This window comes from Canis lupus, chromosome 2 (assembly GCF_003254725.2).
Source record: "Canis lupus dingo isolate Sandy chromosome 2, ASM325472v2, whole genome shotgun sequence".
NCBI classification, from domain to species: Eukaryota; Metazoa; Chordata; class Mammalia; order Carnivora; family Canidae; genus Canis; species Canis lupus.
The window spans coordinates 28,443,702-28,467,048 of NC_064244.1; the positions used below are offsets into that span (position 1 = coordinate 28,443,702).

At 38.7% G+C, this 23,347-nt stretch overlaps 1 protein-coding gene across 3 annotated transcripts in view; it reads left to right on the forward strand.

Moving 5' to 3' along the window:
- The window catches only part of IL2RA (interleukin 2 receptor subunit alpha), a 55,349-nt gene that overhangs the window by 16,442 nt on the left and 15,560 nt on the right, over positions 1–23,347 (forward strand). For 2 of the 3 annotated variants that reach the window (XM_025445369.3, XM_025445370.3), the window contains exon 2: positions 22,717–22,899. In XM_025445369.3, the coding sequence (XP_025301154.1) occupies positions 22,717–22,899 (183 nt within the window). Of the gene's footprint in view, positions 1–12,564; positions 12,788–22,716; positions 22,900–23,347 lie in introns of those variants that run through there. The other variant, XM_025445372.3, reaches the window with a different exon arrangement.

Consider the following 23,347-nt stretch of genomic DNA (forward strand, 5'->3'; position numbering starts at 1 on the left):
TTTCAGAGAAACTCCTTCAGCCACCTGCTGGTTGATCGGACTCCATCTCCAAACTAGATCCATGAAATTCTGTAGGTACTTCCCAACAAAAACTTGGTCCATATTCAACAAACTCACTTTCTGGATCAAAAACAAAACCCCCTTTCTGGATTGCCTTGAGGGGAACTATTGTTGCAACCAGACATTAATCACAGAGGCGGAGAAGATACTAGTGCTCACCTCCAGGCTATTTATTACCCTCCTAGTGCAACGGGTTCTGTGATTTAGGTTGCTTTATTTGGCAACATTTTAAAGACATGTTGGAGGGGTGGAGAGATGGGAGGTAGAGATGCTACTGCTCTGACAGGTGAGTAGCTGGGGGTTTAGCAGAGTGTGAAGGTCATGGACGTGAGAGGAGATCGTGTGCAGAAGGGATTACAGAGGCAGAAATAGTGACTCTTGGGAAGTGATTTGATATGGGGGCCAAGAAGGGGTGCAATTTATTTATTTCTTATAAAATTTTTTAAAAGATTTTATTTATTTATTCATGAGGGACACACAGAGAGAGGCAGAAACACAGGCAGAGAGAGAAGCAGGTTCCCTGCGGGGAGTCCAATACAGGACTGGATCCCAGGACCCCAGGGTCACGACCTGAGCCAAAGGCAGATGCTCAATCGCTGAGCCACCCAGGCATCCCAGGGGTGGAATTTAAGGAGGATGCGGAAGTGTCAAGCTTTAGGTGACACAGATGATGGGAATGTAAGGATCACGAAGACAAATAAGGACAGGAAGAGAAACCGAAGACAGTTAATTTCAGTATTGAGGCATCCCAATAAAATACCCAACCAGTATTCCTCAGAAATGTCATGGTCATCAAAAACAAGTAGGACACTGTCCTGTAATCTTCATAGCCAAGAGGAGCTGGAGGAGATATGACAACTCAGTGAAATTAGGAATCCTGGATAAGACCCTGGAATAGGGCAGCCTGGGTGGCTCAGTGGTTGAGCACCGCCTTCAGCCCAGGGCCTGATCCTGGAGACCCGGGATCGAGTCCCACGTCGGGCTCCCTGCATGGAGCCTGCTTCTCCTTCTGTCTGTGTCTCTGCCTCTCTCTCTCTCTCTCTGTGTGTCTCTCATGAGTAAATAAATAAAATCTTAAAAAAAAAAAAAAAGACCCTGGACTAGGAAAAGAATAGTAGGGGAAAACTAAGGGAATCTGAGTAAAATGTAAATGTTAGTTAATAATAAAGTATCCATATTGGTTATTAGCGTGACAAATGTACCACACTAGGATGTTCAGAACAGGAAAAACTCAGGTCAGAGGACGTATAAAACCCGAGTAAAGTGAACATAGAGAAAGAAAGCCAAGGAGATGAGGAACCAGGGGGTCGTGATGTCTTATGATACCCTGAGTGAAGTATCAAGAAAGAAGAGCTAAAGGAACCATATGCTGAACAAACTTTGAGGAGGACAAGTGCCCCTGGGCTTGTCAGACTCCTAGCTTTTTTGGTGTGCTCTGAAAAAAACAAAAAATCATTCCAGTGCAAGCAGAGGGCACACTAAACAGTTATGGAGTGAGCAGGCGGGGAGGCTGGAGGAACCACAAGGTGCGCAACTCCCGTGAGATACTGAATTCCGAGGGGAGGAAATAAAGATAGATGGCTGGGGAGGCCTTAGTACCTGGGATGCTTCCAGCTGAGGAGGTGACGATGAGACAGGGGAGGCCCGAGAGGGGGTCACTGGTGGGGCACAGCTCCAGGGGCAGCAGAGAGGAGGGGACCCGAAGCACACCATGTCAGCCTTAGGGACAAGAAGAATGTGTTTGATGCAGAAGGAAGAAGCTATGATGAGTACAAGGGGATGTGACGGGGAAATGGCGAGACAGGGCAAGAAAGTTGAGGAAGTTCAGAAATGAGGGGGCAAAGGAGAGAGTGAGTGAGAAAGGGCGATCAAGCAAGCACTTGATGTGGACAAACTGCCAGGGTCACTAAGGCTGGGCGGCTGTAGGAATCCAGAGGAGCATCGGATCTTCTGATTTCTGTGTCACTCTGCACACGCTGTTCACAAGAGAAACCTGCGCTTCCTTATCTATGAGTGAGATGCAATTCCTTCCCAAGGGATGTTATGAAAAATCCTGGGTAAGCTTGGAAAAAAAAAAAAATCTGTGTGCTGAAAGATAACATCACAATTGTCAAGCTAGTAAATCTCGACCCCAGGATCCCCAAATTCTCATACACTTCACCCAACTATCATGGACAGCCTCTGGCTCCAACGTCCCCCTTCTGGCCTCCCACAGGAGGTAGATAAGCTTAAGGTACTGTGAGATTTGACCAGGGATCTGGGAGGAAGTCTTCCCACTCCCTCTTCCAGACAGAGGGCACCTGAGGCGATGAGGGGACGGAGTGAGCCATCAGTGGAACAGGAAAAGACTCAGGTCTCTGACACCCAGAGCTGACATTTAGAGGGTAGACCCAATGAGGACGGCAAGCTCTCAACTCGGGGTCATCATACTCAATACCTTACATTTTAAAGTGAGGGCAAAATATTCTCTTCTTTAAGATGGTCCATTTCTTGCCTTACTGACGCTCATTTCTGTTGACTGCACCAGCACTCTCCTTGCCCCGGCTGGATTTCTCTGTCATCGATTTCCTGTCTTCCTTTCTCCACCTCTCCAAGTTGTCCAGTGCTACCGATCTTCCCATCTCTCCAGTCTGCCTATCTCCTCCGCTCCTTCCCATTCCCAAATTCCTCCTGGCTCTGACCCAGCCTATTAAAGTGATCTCCTAATTCCTTACTCCTCCAAAGTGTGAATGGGACAGCGTCAGAAAGCTCTGGGGGAAATGCAGATTCTCAGGCCCTGCCCCAGACCTGCTGGATCATTATTTGCATTTTAATAAACCCCCTGGTGACTTGGGTGCAAAACTTTGAGAAGTGCTAGCCTAATTGTCTCCCACCTCTGTCTGCCCCACTGCTGCACCCAGCTAACCTCATGTTGTTATAGACCCAAGAGGTCTAAAAAAAGCTACACTTTTTTTTTTTTTGAGAAGAGTGGGAATAGGGGGAGAGAGAGAGAGAGAGAGAGAGAGAATCTTAAGCAGGCTCCATGCCCAGTGAAGAGCCTGATGCGGGGATCAATCTCAAGACCCTGAGATTATGACTCAAGCTGAAATCAAGAGTCAGACACATAACCAACTGAGCCGTGCAGGCGCCCCACCCTTGGTACCCTTGTTCTTCCTAAAGAAGGGGTCCAAGCACAGTTATCACTCTGTGCTTTGCATTAAAATCATATACCTGTCCTATCCTCTTTACTAAATTATAAAGACCATGGAGGCAGGGACCACAACTTTAATTTTTTCTAGTTATCCTCCGGGGTCACAAATACTTAGAAAATATTCATTGGAAAAAAAATATTCATTGGATGAATAGTTCATAAAGGACCAAAGTTAATTCACATTATTAATTGTAAACAGAATGTCATTATCAAATAAAACAAAAGGGAAATATAATATGAGTCAAATATAAATATGCTCTAATAGTAGGTTATACTATATCTTTGTGATATTTTAGATCTTTGTAACTACTTATTTGTACTAATTATTTAATATCTGTAATTAATTATTTAATAATTAATATAAATATTAATATTTTAATATAATATCTATCTAGAATATAACTTCCATGAGGGAAGGGGCCTATCTTCAGCATTCACTCTAATCCCTGGGCCTCAGCAAGGGCCCAACACATGGTGGGCATTTTGTATGGTCTCCTACACCACATTATCAGTTGTAGAGCAGATGAGTCCTACCAATAATGCCCTTTGAAGTTAAAAATAGAGCTACCCTATGATCTAGCAATTGCACTACTTGGTATTTACCCAAAGAATACAAAAATACTAATTCAAAGGGATACATACATCTTGATATTTATAGCATCATTATTTACAATAGCCAATCTATGGAAGCAGCCCAAGTGTCCATTGTTTGATGAACGTATAAAGAAGAGGTGGTGTATATACACAATGGAATATTACTCAGCCATAAAAAAGATTACAATCTTGCAGTTTATAATGATTTGGATAGAGTTAGAATGTATAATGCTAAGTCAGTCACAGAAAGACAAATATATGATTTCGCTCATGTGGAATTTAAGAAACAAAATTATGAAAGGGGAAAAGAGAGAGGCAAACCATGAAACAGACTCAACTATAGAGAAAAAACTGATGGTTATTAGAACAGAGGTGGGGGGGATGGGTTAAGTAGGGGATGGGGATTGAGGAGTGCACTTGTGATTAGCACAGAGCGTTGTATGGAAGTGATGAATCACTATATTGTACACCTGAAACCAATATTACACTGTATGCTAACTAACTGGAATTTAATAAAAACTTAAAAAATAATAATGTCCTTCAGAGAGTGATACTGTCCCAAATCTATAAAAAAACTGAATGCTATTAGTCACCTCTTTCCTGGGTTTCAAAGAAACGAGTTTCTTTTTTAAACAACCAGAAGTAATTCATTACCAGGCGGAAAAACTTTTCCTTCTTTTCCCATTTTTTCTATCACAATGTCTGGGTGTGGCTTCTTCCAGGAAAAGATCCCTTAAACAAGTTTTTCTTCTGCAGAGCTGGAGCAAATCATAGAGACAACCATCCTTTGATGCTAGGATAGAAAAATCTCTCCTTGTTTCTTGAGCTACTCTTAGTATGCTCTGGACACCTGTTGATCTTATGTAAACCTTTGTTTTGGTTTTGGTTTTATTTATTTACTTATTCATTCATCGTACATTAAAATCCAAAACTGAGTTAGTCATTAAAATCTAGGGTGCGCTGTCCTCATGGGTCTATACAACCTATACATGCCTCTCTACTGTTATTTTCCTTCTCCTTATTCTTACACTTCCATTTTCCCCATAAACATTATGTCCCTACATTCAACTCCTCTACTATCATGTAAATGTACAATGTGTGCTTAAAAAAAAAAGGTAGGTTCTGTTATTGTTGGAATATCTTTCTGTAGTTTTCCATTATATTAACTTTGTTAGTCATGCTTATCAGTTTCTGTATATTCTTATTATTTTTTTTTTGTCTGCTTGATCTGTCAATCATATAAGAAGGCTTTGAGGGCAGCCCCGGTGGCTTAGTGGTTTAGCGCTGCCTTCAGCCCAGGGCCTGATCCTAGAGACCCAAGATCGAGTCCCACGTTGGGCTCCCAGCATGGAGCCTGCTTCTCCCTCTGCCTGTGTCTCTGCCTCTCTCTCTCTCTCTCTCTAATACATAAATAAAATCTTTTTTTAAAAAAAGAAGGCTTTGATAAATCTCTCACAATGTTGGATTTGTAAATTCATCCTGTTCTGTCAATATTTTCCTTATGAATTTTAAAGCTAAGCTATTAGGTACATATAAGTAAAAAAAATTGTTTCTAGATGTTTGCTTTGTATATTTTGAAGCTGTGTTATTGGGCACATACAAGTAAAGAATTATATTTTCTGGTCAATTGGACCTTTACCAAAGTTCTGGATTTCTACGAATAGCATTGCCTCAAAGTATGATACTAATTGATAAAACAATCTTTTGGATTGTGATTGTCCATTCTTTTAGTTTCAAACTTTCAGAGCTCTTATGCTTGAAGCATGTCTCTTAAAAACAAATGCATGTCAGTTCAATTTTTAAAAATTCTTTTTTTTTTTGTTTAATTGCAGAGTTAGTCTATTTACATTGGTTCTCATTGCTGATATATTTGGGTTGATTCCCACTATTTTATTTCCTTTATTTTGCTCTTCTATTTCTATGCATTTTTCCTCCCTTCCTTGGACTTAAAGTAGTTTTTATTCAATTCCACTCTTTTTCTTTACTAGTTTGTAAAGTATTCACTTGACTGCACATTTTCAAAATTTTGACATGAATCAAGATATTACAAAGTCCAAATTTAATCAATATCATAACCTTCCTCCCAAATAATAAATAACCTTTGAATGTTTTAACTCCAGTCAGCTTCCTGATTTTCAATATTTTAATTCTATCTTGATATCTTTTAGCCCAAAATAGACATTTTGTTTATTTTATGCAGCCAATATTGGTTTAAACTCACAAGTTTACCTTTACCTTTACTCACCATCCCTTCTTGCAACTTATACTTTCCTTCTGGACTCAATCCCTTTCTTTATGAAGTATAACATTAGAATAAAATAAGCTGGTAGCAACCAATCCAAATGCATTCGTAGTTATAATCAATGTAAATGGGCCAAACTCTGCAGTTAAAAAAATTAATAGAAATCCAAAGGTTGGTTAGTAGTGATAAAAGTTCAACACACCATATACACTTGTATGCACCCAATACTATGGCTTCAAAATACACAATACAAAAATTGACAAAGTTGTCAGCTTTTTAAGTTTCTCAATCTGGGCCTCCCAAATACCTAATTCATATTTCTGCTATATTCATATTCAATCCATCTGTTGGGTCCTTTCTATTCAGTCATTTTAGTCAATCTCTAGATGTTCTTATTCCTGCCTCATGTTTTCCATAGTCTCCCTCATCCCTTTTAGGCCATTAAAAGCTTATTAGAATTATTTTTTTCTGGTCTGTTGATTCTGCTTTGGCAAGTATAGGCTTCTCAGTTAGTTGCTCTTTCTTTTTAATGATGGCATTCCTCACCTATTCTCCCCTTTGAGATCCTTCTTCCTGGGGATATCAACCCAAATGTCCTAGGAGAAGGGGCAAGGGATGGGCCCCAGACATGGTCAGCTGGTGAGTTTGGGACTGGAAGGGAGCAAACCTTCTTCAGGCCAGAGAGGTCCACTGCCTCCCCCACCCCTGTTGGTCACACCACTATCCTCACCTTCAGGCAACCTCTCTGAAGACAAGGGCATTGATCTTCTCGAAGAGCTGTCGTTCTCCATAGTAATCACCTAGCCTCAGAGGTAAAGAGGAGAAGAGCAGGAAGAGAGAATGTCCAGGGACCAGTCAGTCCCCTGTGGCTGTCGCTGTCCCTTTGTCCACTTAACCATGCTTAAAGCTACCCTGGAGTAAGCCCACTCCCCACCGCTACTGGTAGCTGGCTGCTGATTCTCTGCCTTATAGAAGTGATAGAGAAGGAAGTATAAGGGAGAGAAGGACAATTAAAATCTTTGCCCCCCAAAGGTAGCTTCCTATCCTCCCCAATTTTGGCTGCCTCATACCTCATAACACACAAATAAACAGAAAGAAAGACCCAGCCACCTTCCATCATGTTTGTGCTAGTTCCTCAGATCTCTAAACAGCCCTCTGCTTCTATGACACTCCAGGTTGGAATTGCAAGAGGGAGCTGGACTTCCATGCTACTTTGCTACCATGTCTGGGAGCACAGATCTCTTTAAAAGGGCCAGAGATGTATTTATAACCTACATATATTATAGACAAGTCAGCTAAACCAAACACATAATAAAACAACAGATTTTTAAAAACAAATAACCTGACATAACTGAATCTTGGAACAAGTTCTGACCCTATGCCATTTCCAGCAAATGCAGAAGGATGTGATGTTCTAGAAGCTGCAAATATAACTAATATTCAGTACATCATAACCTATACATTTCTCAAAGTCTACAGGCATTTCTTGACATTGAACAGTAAGCCTGTCACTTCAAGGAAAACAACTCATAGTATTTATTGTGATAAATTTTCAGGTTTGATAATGATGCATGATACATTTTGATAAAATGATCAAATTTGAGCAAAATTAGAATTTTGGGAAACTTGTATCACCCTGATCTTGACCACTTTGTAATACTTAAAGATTTTTCTAATGAGATAAGAGGTGATATTAATAAATCTAACTTTTGGTTGTTGAATTATGAATGTGTCAATATTTAGAAGATCTGTGTAACTCAGCAAACCATTTTGTCCTAAATTACTAATGCATGGTATTATAAAATCAGGTATGAGCACAAAGTTCTAAGTTTAAGATAGACACGTGGATTTGGGCCTAATAGATCACTGATCTGCAACTAACAATGAAGAAACTATCCCCTGTTGAGTTAGCAACAAAGAATGTCCACCATTATCTGAAAAGGCTATTAAAATACTTTTCTGTTTTGTAACAGTAAGAGGCTAGGATTTTCTGTATATACTTCAATCAAAACAACAAGCAGTAGCTTAAATGTGAGAATCCACATTTAATCCAGACATTTTTAAAGTTTGCAAAAATGTAAAACAATACCACTATTCTGACCGCTTTTTATTGCTGTTGTTTTGGAAAATGTAGACTTTTTTAAATAAAAATTATTTGCTAGTGTGATGGCTTGTTATTGTTATTTTAAAATGAATTAATAAACATGCACTTTTAAACTTTCTGTTTTAATTTCTAATATGGTAAATAATGATTGATGCAACCCATCAAACACAAAAGCTTCTAGGCATCCTCAACAATTTCTGAGAGTGAATTTGTATCAGGGGTCCCAATACAAAAAGGCTTGAGAATCACTGCCCCAATCATCTTGTTTTTTTTTTAAATTCTTTATTTAAAATCAATTTAGTTAACATATACTGTGTTATTAGTTTCAGGGTAGAATTTAGTGATTTGTCAGTTGCATACAACACCCAGTGCTCATCACATTCCTCCTTAATGCCCATCCCCCAGTTACCCCATCCCTCTACCCTCCTCCCCTCCAGTGACCCTCAGTTTATTTCATAGAGTTAAAAGTCTCTAATGGTTTGCATCCTTCTCTGTTTTCATCTCATTTTACTTTTCCTTCCCTTCTCCTATGTTCTTCTGCTTCATTTCTTAAATTCCCCATATGAGTGAAATCATATGGTATTTGTCTTTCTCTGCCTTATTTCACTTAGCATGATAGCCTTTAATTCCATTCATATCATTGCAAATGGCAAGATTTCATTCTTATGGCTGAGTAATATTCCATCGTGCGTATCTGTGTGTGTGTGTCTCTGTGTGTGTATTCATCTCCTCTTCTCTAACTATTCATCAACTCATGGACACTTGGGCTGCTTCCATATCATGGCTATTGTAGATAATGCTGCTATAAACATAGGGGTTGTATATTGTTTTTTAAAGACATAATGGCCATTGCACACTTCACAGACTATAGTGGAGTGTAAACAATATTTTTGGAAACCAAAAAATTTCACTGGACTTGATTTATTGCAATACTTGCTTTATTGCACTGGTCTGAATTGGACTGAACCTGTAATATCTTCGAGTTATGCCTGTAAAGGGTTAATACCTGTCATGCTGGGACTTCAGGACCCTCCAGAATCTTATAGTATCTCTTCCCATTGGTTCCTGACACCGCTATCCTGCTTCTTCAATATTTTGAGTCCTTCTCCTACAGAGAAACCGACTGCATTGTCCTCTGAGCATTCGTGGTGACCTAATGTCAATGAAAACCTTTTCTCTACACTTCTGTCCTCTTCATTGTTGTTTCTTCCTGACACATTTAAGTTTGATGTTTGATAGCCTTTTCTGAAAATAAAAGTGAGATTTTTTTTTTTAAGGCAGAAATGAGGGCCGCAATACTAGCCTTTCTTGTGATTCCTCTCCTACCACCTTGAGCTATGTGGTTTGGACAATCTACCGAACCCCCCCGGAACTCAATCTCCTGCCATGTAAAGTGGAGATGACAATATCTATCTAACAGGTTGTTGTGAGCTTTAAAGGTAATCTATACAAAGAAGCAACACACAGCAGCGCTCAGATATCATAGTTATTAATATATATTATGTATATAATGTATTTAAATATATATATATATAATATATATATATTATATATATATAGCCAAAATGGAGGATCTGAGTTCTCTGACTTCTTCAAAGATAATGATCTGAATTAAACCACAACATTTCGCAAGCACTTCCCAGTGACCCAGATAGTTTAGACATAGCTCTACTCTCAGCAAGAGAGAACCTTCCACCATTGGGTGTAAAGCATGCATATTCCTGAAGATTATAATTCTACATGATGCGAAAGCACTGACCTAAGAATCAGGGCTCTGTTGCCGGCTCTGTTGTCAGACTTGCAAAAACCTGAGGAATGATACATAGCTTCAGTTTCCTTATCTACAAAATGTGTGGGAGGACCTAAACAATCTTTAGGGTCTCTTTCAGCTCTCAGATTGTAGGATCCTATTAAGAGGAATAGTCAACATGTGCCTTGATATTTTATTTTGTACCAAAACACTTGCTTTCTGTAAGGCCCAAAATGCTGGATGGGTTTGCCAAGGAAGTTGGAGACTATCTTTGACATTAGGTACAATTTTTGGGATTTTTCTTAGATCTGACTTGGAGGTGAATGGCTTTGGGTCAAGAACCAGTATTTCTTTATCAGGCGCATGAGCTCTTTGTGTACTCTTATGTCCTTTATGTAAGCTTAGTAAATCATCATCCAGAAGTTTCTGTGCTTTGTCAATTTTTCTGGTGTTCATCCCCAATTTCTACTGTATAGATGGAGGAAAGAAAAACACAACCATGAAGCCATCTACTTCTCAGTTCTGGCGGAGCTGCGGGTAAACATCTCTTGACCTTGATTCGCCCACCAAGCAAAGAATCTTATCTCAGATTCTGTCCACATCCTTTTGAATCCTCTTTATTTTCCTTGCCTTTCATGTTGCTCACATGGGCCACAAGGGCCAGAAGCGTTCTCTTTCATTTTGAACAACATCAGAAAAGAAAAACAAATCACCTAGCCCACAACCGTTTTTCACCCACCCACCTTCCCTCCAGCCAAGTGAGTTTTCACTGCATCCTCTTAGATACTGAGTAAGGCTCATGGAAACAGAGTGCTTTGTAAACAGGTTCACTGGCACCCAAGACCAGCTCCCTGCCCACCATGGGACAGGTGGGTCCTTTGGAAAGGGGCAGATGGAGAGGGGAGATGTGGCAGTTGCTGCTACTGTGTGGTTGAGGTACCCGCAGCATCTGGGAGCTTGTCCGAAATCATCTTAGCCTCCACGCTTGCCCTATTAAATCCAAATGTATATTTTAATAAGACCCCCAGGTGACTTGTATGCACTTTAGCATTTGAGAACCACGCCCATAGACAACAAGGACAGTCCCAGTGTTTGTGGAGAATCCACTTTCAACATCACTCTCTCAGATCGAATGATGACTGCCGTGCAAACTTTAGTATTTCTGGCTCACTTGAGGGACACAAAAACATCAGCAGGAAACTCACTTTAGTTCTATTCCCCTTTAAAAAACAAAAGGTTAAAAGATAAAGGAGTAGATTAATACTGGTGGGGCGGAGCTGAGGGCATGTGGAGAAACAAAATAAAGGGAGTGTCACAATTCCAAACCCAAGTAGAAACCTCTGATCTGTATCTCTTGCTCCTATTCTTCTCACTGTGGGATGGGAGCCCCTTATGGGAAGAAAGTATCTCATTTCACCAAGTTTTTCATCTTTTATTTAAAACCCAAGCAGCAGAAGCTGCACAGGTGTCCTTCTGGGAATAGTGGTGGGTAGTTGACGGTATGATCTAATACTTGAGAGAACAGATGCCTGAGAGACCAAAAAGCCAGTTTGAACTCCTAAATCTGTTGCTGTGTGTCATTGGTTGTCATTCCTGTCCTCTATGACACGAGAACTACAAATGCCTAATCTTTCCCAGCCTACAGGGCACGGTAAGATGAAGTTGAGCCTCCAGCAATCTATTGGAGGGAAAACAAAAACAGAACAAAACAACAGCGAAAAGAGAAGAGTGTCCTAGGGCTCTTCACCCCGCCCCCTTCTCCCCAGACCTGTTTGGTGACACTGTCCAGAGGAAGTGGCTCTAGTTACTGTCCCTAATGTCAGCTGAAGAAGCCAAAAGCACACAAGGGGAGTTGCACTTCAGTTAAGTAGGAAAATCCTGGAGGCAGCAAATCTGCAAATATCCCATGGGAAGATGCCCCACGACACTGTTTCAGGGACAGTGATGAAGGTGAAGTATGAGAAGGAAGTGGAACATGTGAGATCCTGCCTGTGTCTTTCAAATTATCATTCATACCAAAACTCCAAAACAAGACGTGAAACACTTTCAATGTCAGAAGAGCTTGATGTAACTCCCTGTTAGTACATGGCAAAGGCCTTGGGATTTTCAGGGTTAATAATAGGTGTTATCTGCCTCTTTTCCCCTCTACCCACATAAAAGGTACAAGAGCTAAAAGGCAAGGCCATATGAATAATACACCTCTGAGCCTATATAGTAGGAGTCCCATCCTGGAAGCCCCATTTTCAAGCTCGGTGCATTAGACCCCACTCCCCAACACCAAGTTAGTAATCCGAAATTCTTCCTCTACTCCACAGAAAGTAGACATCTGACTCCCAGAAGAGAAAATGACATCTAAATCCAGAATTATACCAATACTTAAAAATTACAGAGAGGAAACTATTTCCCTACCCACTTTCTAAAGAAAATTCTGAAAAGAAAGAAAGAAAAAGAAAGAAAGAAAGAAAGAAGGAAAAAGAGAGAGAGAAAGAAAGAAAGAAGAAAGAAAGAAAGAAAGAAAGAAAGAAAGAAAGAAAGAAAGAAGAAAGAGAGAAAGAAAGAAAGAAAGAAAGAAGAAAGAAAGAAAGAAAGAAGAAAGAAAGAAAGAAAGAAAGAAAGAAAGAAAGAAAGAAAGAAAGAAAAAGAAAATTCTGTGTCTGCCTCCTGAGCTTCCAGGCCCACTGTGGTGTGAGCCAGGGGAACGGGTAGAACTGGGAACATAGAACAATTTCTGTTAAAAAGTCAGAGCCGATGGAGAAGCAAGAAATGGATCTGGAAAGAGATACAAGGGTTAAAACAGAGAAAATCCCCCGTTAACTGAATTTCAAGAAAGAATATTCAGAATTTTTAGTGAGTAAAACCAGGGAATGAATGTGGTTGCCATGCTGTGTGGGAAGAGATTTTGTAAGTGATAACACAAGGAAAAAGTATTTAAAGACATTTTGCTGAGTCACATATGTAGAAATCTTCTTCTTTACTCCTGTGCAAGGCTTCAGAATAGACAGTGTTTTTGATTCTTCTTTTTTTTTTTTTCTAGATGTTGTACTGCTGTTTTTTTGTTTTCTGTTGTTGTTGTTTTTTAATGCTACCTAGGAGGGCTAAAAGTATCCCAGATTTACTCCAGTTAGATTAAAAAGAAGGAACGTTTCAGGGTTACATTTCCCACACTCTCATACCTCCCACTTCCTTCAGATAATATCTGGAACACCCTTGGCAAGGCACTCCAGAGGAGAAGATTATAGTCAAGCTCTTTACCTGTTCTTAGCTCTGGATCAGAGAAGGTTCAGTGCTTCTAAATTCCAGGAAAGATGCTTTTATGGAAATGAAGTCTGTGGGAGAAAGAAGTTCTGGAACTCCCCTCGTCCCCATATGATGGATGTCCTTAGATATTCAGGCAAATTTGGGATGACTCTGGGAACTTCCATGGTCTTATTTAGAAAAGCATATCGTCATGTAATTCAACAGTTTTTAAGGACACAAAGTTGCCTCAAAAGCAATTTGCCTTAAAAAAGATGTAGGTGTTTAGAAACATTCTCGGTTCATGATTAAGTTGTCAGATTCCGAATGCTTCTGAGGTCAATCCTTGATTAGTTGTGCTAATGAATAATTACGAGAGTTGCTAAGTATACTTCTTACTGATTTCCCTGAGGGCAGAGTGAGAGTGAAGTGCAGTTCTTAAGTGTACAATTTGATGAGTTTTCAAATATGTACACCCCTGTGATCAACATTTCCATCATTTCCTGCCTTCTTACAACCAGTCCCACTCACCACAAGCAACCACTACTCTGATTTCTTCGTGTGTACTGTTTCCCGTCTTTTCGCAAGCTTCATACAAAGGGAATCAAACTGGATGTAAGATCTTGTGTATATCTTCTTTTGTTCAACACAATATTTTTGAGATTATTTAAAGCCACTACAAAGATTTTGTACAAGTCTTCTTCTAAACATATGCTTTCACTCTTCTTCAATAAATACCTTGGAGCGGAATAGCTGGATCATAGGGTAGGGAGGTAGCTAGTTACCTTCACTGAAAACAAAACAACTACCAGCTTTCCGAGGAAGGGTATCATTTTACACTCCCACCTCCTCTCCCACTTCTGTTGTTGTCAGTCTTACCTCTAATAACCTTTCTGGGTGGAATATTCCATGGTGCTTTCCAGTTTGCTTTTTTTTGATGTCTGATGATGTGGAGCATTCTTTCAAGTGCTTGTGGATAATCACCTGTCTTCTTTGGAGGAGTGACTTGTTCAAGTCTTTGTCCATCTATTTAGTGGGTTGTTTGCCTTTTGGTATTGATTCATAGTTCTTTAGGTAATGTGGACACAAGGCTTTTTGTCAGAGGTATGTGCTGCAAACACCTGCTCCCAATCTATCACTTTTTAAAAATTTTTCTTAATATCTTAGGATGAGCGGAAGTTTTTAATTTGCTTTTCTTTTACAGTCGGTGTGTCTTGGCTCCTCTCTAGGAAATTGTGGCCTATTCCTAGTTTGCAGAGCTATTTGCCTTAGTTTGCTCTTAGAAGCTTTATAGTTTTAACTTTTATGTGTGTAACTATCATGGTTAAATCTAAGGTATGGATTTTTTTATGTTTATATATAAAATAAAATTAATTTTTGTATGTGGAGTAAGGTTTTTTTCCCCCATAAATTTATCCATTTTTTCCAGAGCATTTGTTGAGATCTTCCTGTCTTCATTGAACTGCCGTGCATATTTATAAAACAATTAACTGAATGCACATGTGTGAGTCTATTTCTGGCTTTTCTATTCTGTTCCATTACTCTATTTGTCTATCCTTCTACCAGTATATACTGCCTTGGGTACTGCAGCTGTATAGAAAGTCTTGGTATCAGAAGATGTGAATTCTCCAAATTTGTACATTCTTTTTAAGATGGCCTTAGAAATGCTAGGTCTGTTGTGTTTTCAAAGAGGTTTTAGAATCAACTTGCCAAATTTCTATTAAAAAATGCATTGGATTTTTTAAAATTATGATTGTATTAAATTTGTTGATCAGTTTAAGGTAAACTGATGTCTTTTTTTTTTTGAGCTGATGTATTTTTTTAATGAATCTTTCAATCCATAAACATTGCACATTTCTCCATTTATACAGTTTTTAAATTTATGTTGGCAATGTTTCAGTGTTTTCAGTTCAGAAGTCTTACAAGTTTTTGGAAAATATATTCATGAGTATTTCATTATTTTTGATACTATCATAAATGAAATTGTTTTAAAATTTTTTAATTTTCTAATTGCTTACAGTACATAGAAGTAACCACAAGTGATTTTTGTATCTTGAGACTCTAGGTTTACCAAGTTGTAGTAGTTATTTTTCAGATTTTTTGATAATTTTCTATAAGCAATCAAGTCATCTGTGAATACTATTTATTTTGAAATCTACTTTCTGATATTAATGTAGCCACCCCAGCTTTCTTATGCATACTTCTGCTAATATATCTTTATATACATCTTATTTTCAATCTATCATTGTCTTTGTATTTAAAGTATGTTCTCTTATAGACAGCACAGAGTTGGGGGCCTGTTGTTTTTCCAGTCTGAAAGTTTCTTTTTTTTAAAGATTTTATTTATTTACTTATTTGAGAGAGAGACAGAGAGACAGAGAGAGAGAGAGAGCACAGAAGCAAGGGGAGGGACAGAGAGAGAAGCAGACTCCCTGCTGAGCAGGGAGCCCAATGTGGGGCTTGATCCCAGGACTCTGAGATCATGACCTGAGCTGAAAGCAGATGTTTAACTGACTAAGCCTCCTGGGCACCCCTGAAAGTTTCTTTTAATTTATGTGTTTACTTTATGTTTCAGAAAATTACTGATATGGTTGGCTTTAAGTCTGCCCTCTTGCTACCCTGTTTCCCAGGTGTTCCATTTGGTTTTGTATTCCTCAGTTCCTCCTTTTCTCTCTTAATTTTGGCTAACCAAAAAAAGTATTTTAATACTCTATTTTATGTCTTCTATTGCCATTTTAGCTACATACTTTGTATTATTATTTGGCAGTTTCTCTAAGCTTTTCAGTATGCATCCTTAACTTATCATGATCTCTTTAGACATAATATTGTATTATTCCATATATGATACAAAAGATTTATGATAGAAACATTCCACCCACCCCAATTTTTATACTGTAGTTATTTTATATTTTACATTTACATGTGCAATAAAACTCACCGTGCACAATTATTTTTATTTTAAATAGTTCTCTTTCAAAGAATTAAAAGATGATCTTTCCATTTATCTAAAAATTTACCAGCACTCCATTCCTTCCTGTAGATCTGTATTTCTAACTTGTAATATCCACATAGCCAGGAGAATTTCCTTCAGCATTATCTTCTACAACACAGGTGTGCTGATAATAAGTTCTCTAAGCTTTCGTTTATCTGAAAATATATTAGTTTCATCCTCATTTTTTGAAAGATATTTTTTCTAGGTAGAATTCCAGACTTATGTTTTTTTTTTTTTCTTTTTACAACTTTGAATATGTTCTGCCATTGTTTTCTGACTTCCATTATTGATGCTGAAGAGTTAGCCATTATTCACTGTTGGTCCATGTAGTAGTGTGTCCTTTTTCTCTGGCTACTTTTAAGATTTTCCAATTATCTTTAGTTTTCAGCAGTGTGGCTATGATGTATATAGGTATGGTTTTCTTTATATTTACCCTGGTTGGAGTCCACTGTTTGGAGCACCTTGGAACTGTAAGTCAATTTTTGTCATCAAATTTCAGACATTTTTGGCCATTATTTCTTCAAATATTTTTTCTTCTCCATTTTTACTCTCCTACTGCTTTGGGACTTCAATTAAATATGATAGACCATCTTATATTATCCCACAGGTCACTGAAGGTCTATTCAAATTTTTGCTTAAAATTTTTTTCTTGGGCAGTCCAGGTGGCTCAGCGGTTTAGTGCTGCCTTCAGCCCAGGGTGTGATCCTGAAGACCTGGGATTGAGTCCCACGTCAGGCTCCCTGCATGGATCCTGATTCTCCCTCTGCCTGTGACTCTGCCTATCTCTCTCTCTCTCTCTCTCTGTGTGTGTGTGTTTGTGTGTGTGTGTGTGTGTGTCTCATGAATAAATAAATAAAATTTAAAAAATAAAAATAAATTTTTTTCTCTGTCCTCGTCAGTTTGGATAATTTCTATTGATCTGTCTTCAAGGTGTGATGAAGCTCATTTCGGATATTGTAATTTTTAGTTCTAGAATTTTTATCTGGTTCTTTTTTATAGTTTTCATTTATCTTCTGAGATATCTTATCGGTTCACTCATTATGGCCGAATTAGTAGTTGACAATTTTTTTACTCAAAGAGCCAGAAAGCAAATATTTTCAGCTAACAGACCAAATAGTCTCTGTTGCAACCACTCAACTCTGCCTTTATAGCACAAAAGCAGCCACAAACAAAACGTAAATGAATGAGTATGGGTTTGTTCCCATAAAACTTTCTTTATAAAAATAAATGGCAGCCAGTTGTCTGCTAATTCCAAAATCTTGGTCATTTTAGGGTCTGTTCCAATTGATTCCTTTTTACAAATGGGTCACACTTTCCTATTTCTTAACATGTCCAGAATTTTAAAAAACTTGCCAGATATTATGAATTACACATTTTGGAGAGTCTGGAATATGTTGTTTTCCTTTAAGAGTTATCGAACTCTGTTCTTACAGGAGTTAAGTTGCTGGTTCCTCCTCCTATCTGTCAAGTTTGGTTTTAGTCTTTATAAAGGTGGGTCTGTTTGGGGGAGTATCCAAATTCCAGCCATGCCAGCATCCTAAAACTCTGCTTTTTTCCCTCCTCAGGTCAGTGAGACCATGGCTCTGCTTGGGTTCCACTTTGGTTCTACCTGGCAGGAAAGTGGCCATGAAGGAATCCATGGCAATGGTGGGGTTCACTTCATGTTTCCCTCTTCTCGAATCATAACAGACATTGCTACCAAATGCCTGAAAACACTTTTTGCACATTTTGTCTTGTTTTAAAGTTGTTTTCAGCAGGGGGGGAGGGTAGGTTTTGGTACCAAAATTTTGTCATGGCTGGAAGCAGAAGTCCTCATTGCTTTTTTTTTCTTCCCTTCAATTATTTTATATAGCTCAGGGAATGTCCATTCCTCATAAGTTGCTCCTTTTTAAAAATTTGACTTTATGGATTAAGGTAATTTTAGGTTAACAACAAAACCAAACAAAAGCTACAGAGATTCTTCATATACTCCTGATTTCATTCATGCATAGCTTCCCACATTATCATATTATCAACATCCCCCACCAGATGGTACATTTGTTTCAGTTGATGAACCAACATTAACACATCATTATCACCCAGAGTCCACATTTTACATTAGGCTTCACTCTTGGTGTTGCACATTCTAAGGGTTTGGGCAAATGTATAGTGACATATATCCACCATTATAGTAACCTACAGAGTATTTTCACTGTCTCAAAAATCCTTTTACTCTGCCTATTATTCATCTTTCCCTCCTCCCTAACACTTGGCAACCAGGATCTTTTTACTGTCTCTATATTTTTGTCTTTTCCAGAGTGTCATATATCTGGGATAACACAGTATGTAGCATTTGAAATTGGCTTCTTTGACTCAGGAATATGCATTTAAGTTTCCTCCATGTCTTTTCATGGCTTGATAGCTCACTTCTTTTTAGCACTGAATATTTTATTGTCTGGATGAACCACAGTTTACTTATCCATTCACCTACTGAAAGACAGCTAAACATAGCTTCCAAGTTTTGGCAATTATGAATAAAGCTACTAAAAACATCTGTGTGCAGATTTTTGTGTAGACATAACTTTTCGACTTCTTTGGGTAAATACCAAAAAGTGTGATTGCTGGATTGTACAGCAAGAGTGTGTTTAGTCTTGTAAGAAATTGTAAAACCCTCTTCCAAATAGGCTGTGCTATTTTACATTCCCACCAGCAATGTATGAATGTCCCTGTTGCCCCACGTCCTTGCCAGCATTTGGTGTTCTGGTTCTTGGCCATTTTTAAAAGGTATGTAGTGGTATCTTGTTGTTGTTTAGTTTGCACTTCCCTGATAACATATGACGTGGAGTACCTTTTCATGTGCTCATTTGCCATCTATATACCTTAGTGAGGTAGCTGTTCGAGTCTTTGGTCTGTTTTAAAAACCAGGTTGTTGGGGGCCTGGGTGGCTCAGTCAGTTAAAGCATCTGTCTTCAGCTTGTGTCCTTATCTGGGGGTCCTGGGATCAAGCTCCACATTCTCTGTCTCCCTCTGCCCCTCCCCTCTGTATTCTCATTCTGTGCTCTCTCTCAAATAAATATATAAAATCTTTTAAAACATTAATTTAAAAAATCAGATTGTTCACTTTCTAATTGAGATTCAATACTTCTTTGTATACTTTAGATAATAGCCCGTTAGCATATATACCTTTTGCAAATATTTTCTCCCAGTCTGTGGCTTGTTTTCACTGCCTTGGCAATGTCTTTTGAGAGCAGACATTTTTTTCTTTTAATGAGGTTCACCTTCTCAGGTCTTTCTTTCACGGATTGTGCCTTTGGTGGGGGTGCATATAAAAAGTAATAATTAAATCCAAGGTCATCTAGACTTCTCTGATCTTCTAAAAGTTTTATAGTTTCATGTTTTACATTTAGGTCTGTGATCCATTTTGAGTTAATTTTTGTGAAGGATGTAAAGTCTGTGTCTGGATCCATTCCTTTCCATGTACATATCCAGTTGTTCCAGAACGATTTAATGAAAGGACTCCACTTGCTCCATGGTATTGCCTTTGGTTCCTTGCCAAAGATCTGTGACTATACTCATCTGGGTCTATTTCAGGACTCTCTCTTCTGTTACATTGGTCTATTTGTTTATTCTTTCACCAATACCACATTGTTTTGATTACAATCAAATCAATGATAGTAAATCTTGAAGTCAGGTAGTAGTGTAAGTCCTTCAACTTTGTTCTTCAATATTGTGTTGGCTATTCTGGATTTTTCCCCTTCATATAAACTTTAGAATCATTTTAGAATCAGAATTGACATCCACACAATAAGTTACTGGGAGTTTTATTGGAAATGCATTAAATCTATAGATCAGGGATGCCTGGGTGACTCAGAGGTTGAGTGTCTGCTTTTGGCTCAAGACCTGATCCCAGGGGGATCCCTGGGTGGTGCAGCGGTTTAGCCTTTGGCCCAGGGCACGATCCTGGAGACCCGGGATCGAATCCCACGTCGGGCTCCCGGTGCATGGAGCCTGCTTCTGTCTCTGCCTCTCTCTCTCTCTCTCTCTCTCTCTGTGACTATCATAAATGAAAAAAGAGAATCTTTAAAAAAAAAAAAAAAAAAAAGACCTGATCCCAGGGTCTGGGGATCAAGTCCTGCATCAGGCTTCCCTCCATCAGGGAGCCTGCTTCTCTCTCTGCCCATGTCTCTGCCTCTCTTTCTGTGTCTCTCATTAATATATTAAAAAAAAATCTTTTTTTAAATCTGTAGATCATGTTGAGAGGAAGTAATATAGTGGCAATATTGAATCTTCCTATCCATGAATGTGAAATATCTGTCCATTTATTGAGGTATTTGATTACTTTTGTCAGAGTTTTGTAGTCTTCCTCATATTGTCCTTATAGATATGTTGTTATAGTTATACCAAAGCACTTTATTGTGGTGCTGCTAATAGAAATGGTATTGTGTTATTAAGGTCAATTTCCATTTGTTCCGTGCTGGTATGTAGCAAAGCAATTGACTTTTGTATATTAGCTTTGTATCCTGTAACCATGCTAAAATTGCTTATTAGTGCCACAAGGGTTTTTGTCTTTTCATTCAGCCTGTCTATGTAGACAATCATGTCATCTGCAGAAAACCAAAAGGTTTTATTTCTTCCTCATCTGTACATCTTTTATTTCCTTTTCTTTTCTAATTGCATTAGCTAGGACTTCTAGCACCATGTTGAAAAGTGGTGATGAGAGGGAAGGAATATCCTTGCCTTGTTCTTTAATTTTTTTATTATTATGCATATCTTGTCTTAGCAATAGGTTTACCTTCTGATACTTAAAACATAGGTGGGTACTGATATACAAGTACCAGTGAGTGGTACTGAGGATATGGACTGTAGAGAGAGATGACCTTTTGCAGAAGGATAAGGTTGAAGGTAAAATTCAGCCCAGCCTCCATCTGAGGTACCATTCTCCTTTCCTGAACAGAGGAAAAAAGGAAGGAAGAAGAACAGGCATCTATTCTGTGTCTATTAAGTATGGGGTGCTCTGCAAGTTACCTTTGAATGTTATTTCATACAATCTTTAAAACAAACAATAAAATGATGATGATGATGATTATGCCCAGTTTACAGAAAAAGTGGGCAAAACTCAGGTAAGTAAAAGGAATGACACTATATACCTAGTAAGCTGGTAGAGCTAGGATCTAGAAGCCCATTTTTCTCCCCTTTCCACCATGCTACCTTTATTGCCTTATTATGATGATTATATGATTACCAGTATTTATGGAGTATATATGTTACATATTCCTTTACAGTCACTGGCCCTTTGAGCCATTCAAATTATTTCTATTTAGTTCCTTCCTGGTCAGAGGTGGAGTGAGCTGTCCACACTCTCCTCATCTTCTGTTATTCAGGAGATCAGGAGTATCCTGAGTCTTGGATGAGGGTAGCCTTCAGTATGGCAAGATGCTGGGCACAGTGTAAGGACAGAGAGAGTGATGACTAATAAGCAATCGGTAGACTATCATCTGTGAGCAATGAGTGAAGCAACCAGCCTGGATTTAGTGCCTATACTGGTGAATGGAGAGGCTGTCAGTGCTTTCTCAGATTTTCCTGCTTCTGTGATTCTTCCTATCCACTTTCTTTATCTAAACTGTGGCTTTGGGATCCCTGGGTGGCGCAGCGGTTTAGCGCCTGCCTTTGGCCCAGGGCGTGATCCTGGAGACCCGGGATCGAATCCCACGTCGGGCTCCCAGTGCATGGAGCCTGCTTCTCCCTCTGCCTGTGTCTCTGCCTCTCTCTCTCTCTCTCTGTGACTATCATAAATAAAAATTAAAAAAAAATAAATAAACTGTGGCTTTTCCCTAAAAATCTAATCTCTTGAAGCAGGACTTATTGCAAGATACACAATGGATTCATTTTTCTCATTTGAGCAGTGCCTTTCCACCCACCTTAATAACTTGGGCATTTGGCCACTATTTCAGGTGTCCTTGGTGGGAAACCAGAGTCCATTTTGGAAGGGGCTGAGAAAAGGTCAAGTCTTTGTGGTATGAGAAGGAACTTGGTAAAGTCAGAGATGGGTAGGTGGGTGAAAAATACACATTTCTTACTCACATCCAGACTTTGGGTGAAGCACTTTATATATATTTCTCAAAAAGCAAAGCAAAGAATTTATTATAGAAATTCTGACAATCCTTATTTCCTGAAAAGTATTTCTCACAGATGCAATGTTGTCCCTCAATTAAACTTACATGGCTTTCCTCTCTTCCTTTTCTCATATCATTTGGTCCTCTTCTCTCTTTCCATACTTGCTCAGCATAAGGCATATTCAGAATAAAACCTCATTCATTTCTATTCATTTAGTTTGAATTATATTGTAATTTGGACAGGAACTTGATTGAAGTCAAATTTTGAACCATTTCTGATACAAAAGTTTCTAAAGGACAATGGCAACAGCCTAGGGTTCTCTCTGGGAAAATGTGGGGTACCCATAAATCCTTTTAAATAAAGTGAAGAAATGTGTGATGAAATCATTACATAGTTAAGTATGTGAGTGTGTGACTGGAACCTCCTGAATTCCTAACATGCCTCTTTTTCTTTGCAGACCTCTGTGATGATGACCCACCAAACCTCAAACACGCCACATTCAAAGCTCTCACATACAAGACAGGCACGGTGTTAAATTGTGATTGTGAGAGGGGCTTCCGCAGAATAAGCAGCTACATGCATTGTACAGGAAACTCTAGCCATGCTTCCTGGGAAAACAAATGTCAATGCAAAAGTATATGTAAGTGTTTCCTTTTGTTTACCGAGGGAAATAGAAGAACTCTAACAAGAGGGAAAGAGCTTCAGCTTTTGTTCACTCAGCCCTATAGATGAAAACTGGGCAGCCCAAACTCTACAATAACTCATCTTAGTGGTTTCTGGAAAATAATTCACTAAACAAATGTTTAAGAAATACTTCCCAGTTCCAAGGAGTGATCTAGGCACTCGGGATACCCAGCACTCAAAGAACTTATATTCTGCAGGGAAAGAGGGTACGGATGTTATACTAATAATTACTGAACAATTAGAAAATAAGTCTAATTCATGGCAATGTGAATGCACTTATTGACACTAAAGTATACATTAAAATGATTAATATTGTTTTACACTACATATATCTTATCACAATTTTTAGAACTAAAAATTAAAAAGAATAGTCAGAATGCACCTATATAAAGAATAATAAAAAT